This window comes from Drosophila mauritiana, chromosome 3L (assembly GCF_004382145.1).
Source record: "Drosophila mauritiana strain mau12 chromosome 3L, ASM438214v1, whole genome shotgun sequence".
Taxonomy (NCBI): Eukaryota; Metazoa; Arthropoda; class Insecta; order Diptera; family Drosophilidae; genus Drosophila; species Drosophila mauritiana.
Window position 1 is genome coordinate 19,321,031 of NC_046669.1, and position 11,445 is coordinate 19,332,475.

Sequence of the window (11,445 nt, forward strand, 5' to 3'; positions counted from 1 at the left end):
TCCAGTTAGTGTTGGAAAGTGCGCGAGCATAGAAAGAAACAGAAGAAAATAGCACAAGACAAGAGTCAAAAAGACAGGTGTATATTATATATTTACACACATATATCGTCGTGATCCTGCACCTGATCCTCAACAGCAGCCGATTGTTCCGCCCGCGACTGTGAAGTGAAGTTGAACAAATGTGAAAAGTGGCGTCGCCAGACGCAGCAGCAGGCGGAGCCCCAGAATCCATTGAGTTGCACCCCCGCAAACAAGAAATTCTGGACCATGGGCACCAAGGAGTCCAAGCACTCCAATAGCGTCAGCTACGAGGATTCGGTGAAGCGCGGTGAGTCTCCTCCGGCTGGTTACTTGTGGGGCCGTCTCCCAGCCGCAGAAAATAGGTCACTGCTAATCAAAAAACAGAACCCCCTGCGAAAGCAACAACAACGTACAAGCAGGTGCAATCGATTCCATTGTGTTGTTGCGCCCACGTCTTCTGACCAACGGGAATCACCACTGACCCCCAACCGCCTCCACCACCCTCCTCGTGCTCCGCTTAATCCTATCTCTTGCAATTATCTACTGCCATTCCAGTGTGGCTTCTTTATTTCATGTGCATGGGTATTTGCGTCTCCGCCGCCAGTGACGTCACAATAGAAAAGCTCACCGAATGGGGTGGCCAGTGGGAGCTGTGCGCTGGGTGGGTGAGAGACAACAAAGCAGCGAAGGCACATGAGAAACAGTTAGACAGCCAGTGGAGTGCAGTTCACGCTTAGGGTGACTGTAATGCGCGGATGCGGATGTCGCTGCGAATACGGTTCATTTCAAGTTCAGCATGTCATTCCAGTGTTCATTTCGATTCGCACTCTATGGGCAAAGGTCTTCTGTTAAAGTATTTTATAAAGAAGCCTACTTCACATATTTTTTTGATAAAGAAAAGGGAGCATTTTGGTTTTCGATTTCCCAATTGGAATATCCATAGGAAAAATGTTTGAAAATAAACAATTCATTGGGCTTTTAATTCTGCATATAATTTCCTTATTTCTCACAATTCCTCCTTAAGTGGAATATGTTTAAATGGGAAAAGGAATTACTTGCTGATAAGCCGAAAAAAATAGAAATTTATTTACAAAGTCTGAAAATCGGAATGTTCACTCTTCTCCAAATATTTTATAATAGTGAACCAGCAATCAAATTGGTAATCGTCCAGAAGAGCTAAGATTATTTTAGCCAACTTGTCCACCCATTTTCGCCCCAAGCTCAATGACGTTTAGCTTCCCTTACTGCTTTTCCACTTACTTTATTCCGCCTTCCCTTTGCGCTGGCAATCATCTAACTGCTGGTGTTGTTATGGTTATGGTTGCTGATTTGTGGCCAGGCGGCCCAGCCAGAGTTAAGAAAACGAGTGTCGCTGATAAGGCTCACTCCCCCGGAACACCAGCACTCCGGACCACCCCTCCAGCACCCACCATCACTGGTGTGGGGCGTGCGACCAGGTGCGTGTGCTTCTTATTAGCCACTCCAACCGGTTCCAGTAAAAGCAAGGGGGAAAGTGAGGACTAGCATGCAAGTATGTGCGCGGTGGTCAATAATCGCAGACTCGAGTTGCAGTTGACATTCAATAAAATGCCGTTTCCGTGACGTCGCATAATTCGCCTGCAATATTGCCCAATCAAGTGGGGAATGTATTTTCACGCCCGGTTTGGCGCTTATCAGTTGGCTCTGGGTTCTCTCAACCTGATCGTTGAAATTAAAATGGTTTATTTATTGTCAATTTAATTGCGCTTCTTGTGGCCTTTTATTTCCGACATTAAATAATCAAAGTTATGGATTATAAGCAACGGGGCATGAATGAAAACTGTTCAATAGGAATATAAATACGTTTATTAATCTATTCACCATACCATGTAGTACATTCAAGATGAAGTAACATAAATTAGCATACTATTGAGAATGCACAACGATATTAACGATATCCGTTTCTTATCATTTTCTGACTTAAGTGCGAAACTATTTTAAAGTATCGTTGGTTGTGTGCGTTATGCTGCTTTAATTCCACGGGAAATGATTCACAATTATTAAACAAATAAAATTAACTTTGTGGTGGACTTCGGGATACCCTCTTCTTTTCTTAACTTATTTATAATTTATATAATTTACCGTTTTGGAAGAACTTTTTTTATTTGTTGATCATATGGAAAGAATCCTAGAATATATTTAAATTATAGTTAGATAACATAATATCCATGATACCTACTATTGCACCGCTACCCACAAACCTTTTTGCATTTTAGGTAATTAGTTGAAAATCAATTACTGATAATGGTTAATTAGGTAACAACGGATCTTAATACCATAAGTAATAGAATTGATGAATGAGCTCGGAAATGATGTTTATTGATATAACAAACAATTACAGTGAATGTATTTGAATTGGGTTTCTATACTGGAACTTCTGTTCCCAATAATCAGTTCGTTATGGTCGGCACGTCGGTTGGTGTGAAATCGAGGTCGTAAATCGCATTAAATGAGGGGGTTACCAGGAATACCGGCTATTTATTAGAGGTACATGGGATAATCCCTACCGCAGCGTTACTCATTCACCGATTTTTATTGCAGTAAGCGACGTGGAGCTTCGCCGCCTGAGAGATGCATTCAAAAAGTCAGCGGGCGTGGGCAGGAACTTCCTCAGTCGGAATGCCTTTCAGCAGGATGTGCTGTGCGAGGGAGTGCCGCCAAAGATCGTGGACATGTTATATGCCGCCTGTGGTGGCACCCAGCGTGGCATCTCCTTCAACGACCTGCTCTGCGGTCTGGTCCTGATAACTCGTGGTACCCAAGCGGAGAAAACCAAGTGAGTGTGCCATAGTGTGCAAGGCTGAATTGATCTAAGCTAAACCCAACTACTTACTTTCGTTTTAGATTCCTGTGGAACCTCTACTGCAACGATGCCGGCACCTTCATCATCAAGTCGGACTATGTGCGCAACGTCAATCTGGCTCCCTTCGAGAGCGTCTCCCTATTCGCGCAAAGCGAACGCGTCAATTTCGAGCAGTTCCAGGACTGGATCATAAAGCATCGCAATGCCACGGTCCTCTCCAAATGGCTGCTGTCCGACAACTGTGTTAGCCTCACTTCGGAGCTGGAGACGCCAACGTTCTACCAGAGCCTCGCTGGAGTGACGCATCTTGAGGAGAAGGTGAGAATGTGCAACTGAGGCTAATCAACACATTCGAGCGAATCATTTCGTGGGAAATGCAATTTATAATTAATATCCGCTTGGTTCCGCAACTGTTTTGTTATCCGTCACTGAATTTACCTCAATCGCCTATCATTCGCGTTCTTACGTTTGACTAGTTCATACTGAAACCTCGTTCAATTCTATTGTAGGACATTGGCGATTTGGAAAAGGAGTTTTGGCGTTTGAAAAACACTTCCCAAAATGGCCAAATCGACTTGCAGTTCCTGGGACCCCTGATCAGCCCACCCATACCAAAGAATGCTCTAGCAGGTCTATTCAACGCCTTTGATGAGAACCGGGACGGACACATCGACTTTAAGGAGTTGTGTTGCGGAGTAAGTGCCGCCTGCCGAGGACCGGGTGTGGAAAGGACACGATGTAAGTACTAAATACTTTTATCATTCCTCTATTGAGTATCAATTGAGTAATAAACGCCTACCCACAGTTTGCTTCAAAATCTTCGATGTGGATCGGGATGGCGTTCTTAGTCACGAGGAAACACTGCAGATGATCAATGTTCTGCTATTAGTGGCCAAGGAAAATCGGGAGTCCCAGCAATACAAGGATCTGACCAAACAGCTGGTGATAAGTGATCTTCTGGAGTTTGGACAGAGAAGAAGTCCGGATGGAACGCCTAGTAAGCTAACCCGAGACAATGTCTCGCTGACCGCTGAGGATTTTATGCTGTGGACCGTACAGTGTGATCTGAGACTCATGCAGCCCTTGCTGGACCTCATCTTCGAGCTTTGCCACATCGTCTTTGGCCTGTGGCCCCAGTGCAAGCACATGGAGAACGATATTGTCCGGGGATGGCTGCGACGGGAGGAGCGCAGGCCGTACCGCGTGGGACAGTTTTGGTACTTGATCACGCATGACTGGTGGCTCAGTTGGATGCAATACACTCAGCACACGGCGCACACCTGCGACTATTGCAAGCGCACCGCCAGTCAGCGGACAGCTGTTGATGAGGCACTCGTCTGCGATGAGAGCTTCAACACCCACAGCCTGGAACAGCACGATAGCTACTCCCTGGGTTCCGGCACGGGATCGGCTTCCGGTTCCGGGTCGGCGAGTAGTGGCATCTCAGCTGGACGGCATTGCGGACCTGTGCGACCAGGGCCTATTGACAACAGCAATCTGATCACCGCCAATCCGTTCCGGAATGTTCGAACTCTCACCGGCGAGGGTGGTCACCTCAAGCGGGACACACCGCTGGTGCAGAACCACGACTTTGAACTGGTGCCCAAGTCACTGTGGAAGGCATTGAATCGATGGTATGGCGACAACCTTCCACTGCCACGACAGGTAAGCAAAGAAAACTATTTAATAATCAGAAACGTTTTCTTATGAACTTAACTTAACTCCAGGTCATTCAACCACCCAACTCTGATGTGGAACTGGAGCTTTACCCGCTGAACCTGCGAATCCTGCTCCACCAGGCGCAGCCATCCCAGACAGGCGTAGGCGGAGGCACTCAACTTGGTAGCTGGGGCTCCACGGTGAGCGGTGGCTACGGAGTGCTGGCCTCCGGAGGCGGATATGCCGCCATTGCAGCGAGCAGTGTACTTCAACCGCCGAAGCGATACTTGGCCTACACGGCCGCCTTCAGCCGACTGGCCACGGTGCGCCAGGTGGGCGAGTTTTTGTGCGAGCAACTGCGTCTTAAGTCGGAGGATATCCGGCTGTGGCACGTTCCACAGCTGGACAACGGTGCCATATTGCTAGAAGAGGATGCCATGTGCCTGAAAGAGCTGCTCATTCGGGACAATGACCAGCTGTTGCTGGAAATCCGCAACAAAGATTTGACCTGGCCGGAGGAACTTGGCTCCTTGGCCACCGCTCAAAGTGGCCAGGGTTCGGGAACACCGGGCGACCGGCGTCGCTTAACCCGCAGTTCAATTATGTCGGTTCATGCGCCCGGAGCCACAGGCCTGCACAACCTGGGCAACACCTGCTTCATGAACGCCGCTCTCCAGGTGCTGTTTAATACCCAACCACTGGCACAATACTTTCAGCGAGAGATGCACCGATTCGAGGTGAACGCGGCCAACAAACTGGGCACAAAGGGCCAGCTAGCCATGCGCTATGCGGAGCTGCTCAAGGAGGTTTGGACGGCCACGACTAGATCTGTGGCGCCGCTCAAGCTACGCTTTTGCGTCAACAAGTATGCGCCGCAGTTCGCCGGTGGAGGTCAGCACGATTCCCAGGAGCTGCTCGAGTGGCTGTTGGACGCTCTGCATGAGGACCTGAACCGGGTGATGGAGAAGCCCTACAGCGAACTAAAGGACTCGAATGGGCGCCCAGACAAAATAGTGGCCGCCGAGGCGTGGTCCCAGCACCACGCCCGAAACCAGTCAATTATCATTGATCTGTTCTACGGCCAGTTGAAATCCAAGGTCAGCTGTCTGGGTTGTGAACACGAGTCGGTGCGATTCGATCCGTTTAGTCTGCTCAGTTTGCCGCTTCCGGTAGAGAATTATGTCTACTTTGAGGTCTTGGGTGAGTAATTCGTAGTTGAACTCAATACTACTACGTTTATTATATTATATTATTATATTAATGACTTTCTTATTTGCAGTAATTCTGTTGGATGGAAGCGTGCCAATCAAATATGGTTTTCGCCTGAACTCCGATTGCAAGTACTCGCACCTGAAACACAAGTTGTCCACCATGTGCTCCCTGCCGCCAAATCTAATGCTCGTCTGCGAGCTATGGAACTCACAAATACGCCAGGTGCTAAACGACGACGAGAAGCTGCGGACGCAGAGTGCCAAGGAGCTGTACGTCTATCAGCTGCCGGAACAAAGTGTGCGAACCCGATCCAACTCAGGGCTCAGCATGCACATCGAGCAGGGTCTTAAGGACATACAGCGCAGTTCCGGTAAGGCACCTAATGGTATAGTAGGTATATGTGTTTCTACACTTTCGAACTTTCAGCTCTGATCACGAGCGCCCAGGACTCGCTGTCCTCGCTGAGCACTTTGCAGACGTCCAGCAACCGCGCCTCGTCCCGAGTCCTTTGCAACGGCCACGTTTCTAGCCTGGAGGTCGAAGGCGAGGCGGAGGTGGGCACGGATGTGTCGCAATGCAACAGCAACAGCAATTACAATCCTATCGTAAGCACTTACAGCGGAAACGGAAGCGGGGACAACCAGGTGCACGAACTGCTGCCAGATGAGGCCGGAAAGGTAAGCCGGTGCTTTGGAAAGAGAGAGTGCATGCCCCACAGCCTATTTTGCTTCAAGGTATGGCTTCTAAACTATATTAACATATACGTATTTAATATCATAGATTTACGCCCCATCTATTTGGGGCCATATCGAATTCTAAAATTCAGAGCTTCAGAACATTCCTTGCCTAGGATAGCGAGCTTGCTGCTCAGCGGCGAAACTGCTGCTACTCGTATGATATATCGTCGGGTCGTCCCTGATTGCGAATGCGAGATCGGAAGATCGAAGATCCGAGATCCGCCAAGAATCCGCCTCCGTCTGCTTCTCGATTGTCACTTTACAAGCGTTTAATCTAAATATATTAAATACACTATGTTAAATGAACAGTTGCCGTTTGCTGCGTGGTTTGTGGGCTTCCCTCTTATTTACTCAAAAGTACTAGCATACTCTGTATATTCTCCCTACTTTCGTATTCGCACACTTCTACCAAATTGATATCAATTATTTGTAATATATACATCCTTCCTTCTACTAATCACTTACTTTGTTGCTGGCCTTATTCTATAAACTAATGTAAATTATTTGCTTAAACCCAATCAAACACTTCGAATCACTTCTCGGCTATCCTTGGAAATCTCTTTGTTGTTGCTGGTTTTCAAGTTGGAAGCTTGTGAATTATTATTTTTCTCGTAGTTTTTGGTCATTCTCATAGCTTTGCGATGCCATATCCATATATTGTGTTTGTTTTTAGAAAGTTTTGAGTATCCGAAAAGAAATACATTTTCTTAGCTTGTTTGTTAGATGTATTTTAATGTATTTTTGGATATAAAGATCTATCTTTATGTATTCAAGTTGTAAACTTTCTGTAAACATTTTCAAATTTTCGTCAATTTACTCTTAAATCTATTTTAAATTCCCATATTTCACGTGTCTTTGATGTAATTTTCCGTTGTATTTTAAATTTGAGTAAAAAAACAGGTTATCTTTCGAGACCTGTATAAAACCTAAACCAAGTTAATTGAATAGCTACTTTTTTACACTCCACCGCCCTCACTAAACAACTAAAAAAAACCAACAAGTTAATTAAACACGTTCCATAAACAATTTGTACATTTTAAAGTTGATTTGGAGTTTTAGCGTTTACCTTATAGCTATTTTGTAAATTTTAAAGTAGATTGTTCCATGGTTAATAGAGCTCCCAAAGCTTCAATTCACGACTACACCCACCTAGTCCTCTTAATAACTAACCCCGTATCAGCACAACTTAAGTCTAATACCAACTCTCGGTGCAGGAGTCGCTAATCCTGAGCTCCAGTCCGGAGAACACATTTATGCACGGCGCTGCCGCCCAACAGAAGCGCGTATCGTCCGCCAAACTGCTGCACACGGAGAGTAACACCAGCTCCATGTCCTACACGAATCATTCCGGCGAAAATTCCATGGAGAGCTCGCTGACCGAACCCATTCCATTGGCGGACCTGGAGCCGGTTAGCAGCCGTAATGGCAGTGGCAGCGAGGACTGCTCCTACCGGACGTCGCCAAACGATTCCAGTGGCCTCAGCACGGGCCACACCCTGGGCGCCAGTTTGGACGTGGACGAGCAGGCGGAAGAGGGCAACGCGGATGAGCAGGATCAGCCGGATCAGATCACTACCTCGCAGCCGGAGACCAGTAGCGGGGTCTACTCTCGTCGCTCCTCCCAGCCGCCGCACAAGGCGGGCAAGTATTTGGTAGCCGTGCATCGAAAGATAACGCGGCACGACAGCTACTTCCTTTCCTACCACAAGACGAGGCCAAGTCTCTTTGGCGTTCCGCTGCTCATTCCAAACAGCGAGGGCGGCACCCACAAGGATCTTTACTGCGCCGTGTGGAAGCAGGTGAGCAGGCTGCTGAGCCCATTGCCTGCCACCACGGAACAGGCAAATCATGCCGCCGATTGGTGAGTATGTCCAGCTGTTTGCTGCGTCTGTTTACTAATCTTTTGTGCATACGCAGTGATGACAGCCTGGGCTACGATTTCCCCTTCACGTTGCGTGCCGTCAAGGCAGATGGACTAACCTGCGCTATTTGCCCTTGGTCAAGCTTCTGTCGCGGATGCGAGATTCGCTGCAACAATGATTATGTACTCCAGGGAGCCCTGCCGCCCATCAATGCCGCCGCCAGTGCGTAGAGACCTTCAAATCCGCTTGCCGTTGCTAGAAATAAGCATTCTACTTTCACTTGCAGGTAATACATCAACGCCAAAAATGAATGCTAAATTCCCATCGCTACCAAATCTGGAGGCTAAACGGACGCCGGAATACACCGCCTCCTTGTCGTACACACCGACAACCAAATACTTTGAAGACTTTACCATTGCCATCGATTGGGATCCGACCGCCCTGCACTTGCGCTACCAAAGCACCTTGGAGCGTGTATGTAGACTCGACATTGTTTTGTCCACGGGTTACTTATATTTGTAATTTTGTAGCTGTGGGTGGATCACGAGACCATTGCCATAAGTCGGCGGGAGCAAGTGGAGCCCGTAGACCTGAATCATTGCCTGCGCGCCTTCACCTCCGAGGAGAAACTGGAGCAGTGGTATCATTGCAGTCATTGCAAGGGCAAAAAACGCGCCACCAAGAAGCTCCAGATCTGGAAGCTACCTCCGATATTGGTAAGCCGAGCCTAATCGCCAAATGCCGAGTGAAATTTTATTAATCATTGCTGTTCCTCAGATTGTCCACTTGAAGCGGTTTAACTGCGTCAACGGCAAGTGGGTGAAGTCACAGAAAGTGGTCCACTTCCCTTTCGATGACTTCGATCCCACTCCGTATCTGGCCTCAGTGCCTCAGGAGACGATACTGCGACACAAGGAGCTGCTGGAGCTAAAGAAGGATGCAGAAATGACGATGGCAACCAACGAAGTTGTTAGTGAATTGGACGAGATTGATGCACCCAATAAGGAGGATAAGGAAGAACTCCCCAATCAAACGGGGTCAACAAAAGCTACGGCTTCACCACCGCCCACAGGGAATATTCTGCGCCAGAGCAAGACCAAAAATGCTGTCCGACGACAGCGCCTCATCTCGACGAGTCTCACCAAAACGCCCATCGTGGATGGCGAGTTCGAAGACTATCACCAACACCGACTTAAACCAGATGTGGATGAGTTCGATCCCAGATACCGACTCTATGCTGTTGTGGTGGGTGTCACCTATGCCTTTAATCCTCCTGAATGTGTGCTAACCGTATATCTTGTTTTGCAGTCTCACTCGGGCATGCTGAACGGAGGTCACTACATTTCCTACGCATCGAATGCAACTGGTTCCTGGTACTGCTACAACGACAGCTCCTGCCGCGAAATATCCCAGAAGCCGGTCATCGATCCAAGTGCTGCATATCTGCTGTTCTACGAACGCAAGGGCCTGGACTACGAGCCGTACCTACCGAACATCGAGGGACGGACGCTGCCCAATACCGCCAGTGTGCCACTCGAGGTGGACGAGACCGAGGGAGAGCTGAAGAAGCTGTGCTCAATTTCCTAACTGATGTCGTGGACATCGCGGCTATGAAGATCTATATTTTTCCATCTTATGCGTTCTGTTCTAGAGGGTTTGTGTTTTGTTTCGAACCGCGTATGTTTTGTTATTTACTATTCTAAGCCTATTTTGATTTTCAGCGATAGTTGATTGATTAGCCCCTAATTAGTTTTAGGACGAATGATTTTTCTTTGCCGAAAATTGTGTAATGCATGTAATATACAATATTCATATTTAGCTTGTAGATGATATGTTATATTGGTTGGCCAATGTGGAGTTTAGTTTGTTACGCCGAACAAATCCATTCTCAATAGTTTCTTGTTGCTTTGTTTTTGTTGTATATAATTTAAACATTTTAATTGTATTAGGCCAGCTTGGCCAGTTTATTATTATTTATGCCAGACCATGTCGGGGAATTCCATTTAATTTGTAATTATTGATGTAAATAACAAGCGGAAGTGAAACCCGAACGGCTAAACGTTGTGGACAGTTTGATATTATCCATTCATTGATCAGCAATATCAAGATGTTACGAATTTCATCCCAAAACTCGCTGACTATTGTTGCTCTACTCAAACGTATTTACATGTATTGATTGGCTTGTGTGACGCGCCGAGCAGATTCGGTTCGAAATTAGTATTGCGCTTATCAATTATGACTTCAATATGTCTAATGATTATGTATTTGATATTTACAAATTATATATATACACCCACAGATATATATATATATATATATATATACATGCGGAACTTAACTAATTTATATTAATATACATGAACATGATGATATATTCGAAACGAAAAGCTATGAATAAAACAACTTTTAACGCTTGAAATAAATTAGTTTTTTGGAAGAGATCATATAGAAACTTACGGATTAGTACTGCAGATCCTGCGGAACCTATTCCCATGCCAACCCACATAAATAATTCGGCCGGAACTCCTTTGCAATGGAATTAAATACATTTATATTTGTATCTAGATTATGTAATCACATAGTAGAGAAGTTAATAAGAACTATTGTACTTGTCGTATGTGAACTGACCGCGAGTCGTGCTCTGCTGAGATCCGATCCGCCCCAGGAGCAGAATCCGAAGCCTGGAAACACCGAACTCGCCATTCGCCAAGTGTCAAACGTTTTGCATTAATTATTTGTGTGAACGCGACATGGGTCCATTTTTTGTTTCTTGATATCTGGATTTCATTGCAAATGATTATGATAAATATAAGTTGTGGGTGTGCGGGTGTGTTACCGTGTAGATATTTAAATTCTTAGCTTGAGTAAAGTATATTTGCATGGAATACGAATGCTCTTAACATAGATATTGAGGAGATGCCTAGACGCCGGAATTATTCGATAGCTGGCCGGGCACCGAGAACTGTGGCCGGAAGTTGGCAAAGTTGCCAGCCGGTCCGCTCGTGAATGCTGGCAAAGTTGTGCCCTGGAATCCAGCCGGGAATTGTGCCATCAATTGAGCTGCAACAGAAATAACACAACAATTGAATATCAAGCTATAAGCTAAGTTCAG

General features: G+C 46.4%; 2 protein-coding genes across 5 annotated transcripts in view; one reads left to right on the forward strand and one right to left on the reverse strand.

Annotated features, from left to right (window-relative positions):
* Positions 1–13: 13 nt before the first annotated feature.
* LOC117140673 (ubiquitin carboxyl-terminal hydrolase 32) lies at positions 14–10,755 on the forward strand. 3 transcript variants are annotated; one of them, XM_033303724.1, is made up of 14 exons: positions 14–328; positions 2,602–2,836; positions 2,905–3,181; positions 3,373–3,601; positions 3,669–4,528; positions 4,591–5,722; positions 5,802–6,104; positions 6,161–6,468; positions 7,686–8,332; positions 8,389–8,555; positions 8,620–8,807; positions 8,864–9,049; positions 9,111–9,578; positions 9,642–10,755. In XM_033303724.1, exons 1-14 carry the CDS (start codon positions 268–270, stop codon positions 9,918–9,920), a joined length of 5,340 nt encoding a protein of 1,779 aa, XP_033159615.1. In that variant the 5' UTR covers positions 14–267; the 3' UTR covers positions 9,921–10,755. The 3 variants fall into 3 exon arrangements, with proteins under 3 accessions (XP_033159615.1, XP_033159616.1, XP_033159617.1); XM_033303725.1 differs by having other exon boundaries at positions 6,161–6,411; positions 9,642–10,754; XM_033303726.1 differs by lacking the exons at positions 7,686–8,332; positions 8,389–8,555; positions 8,620–8,807; ... (1 more) ...; positions 9,111–9,578; positions 9,642–10,755 and adding an exon at positions 6,561–6,750.
* A 102-nt stretch (positions 10,756–10,857) lies between these two features.
* Positions 10,858–11,445, reverse strand: part of LOC117140672 (chromodomain-helicase-DNA-binding protein Mi-2 homolog) — a 28,276-nt gene continuing 27,688 nt past the window's right edge. For both annotated transcript variants that reach the window (XM_033303723.1, XM_033303722.1), the window contains exon 5: positions 10,858–11,393. In XM_033303723.1, coding sequence (XP_033159614.1) covers positions 11,254–11,393 — 140 coding nt within the window. In that variant the 3' untranslated portion in view covers positions 10,858–11,253. The remainder of the gene's footprint in view (positions 11,394–11,445) is intronic.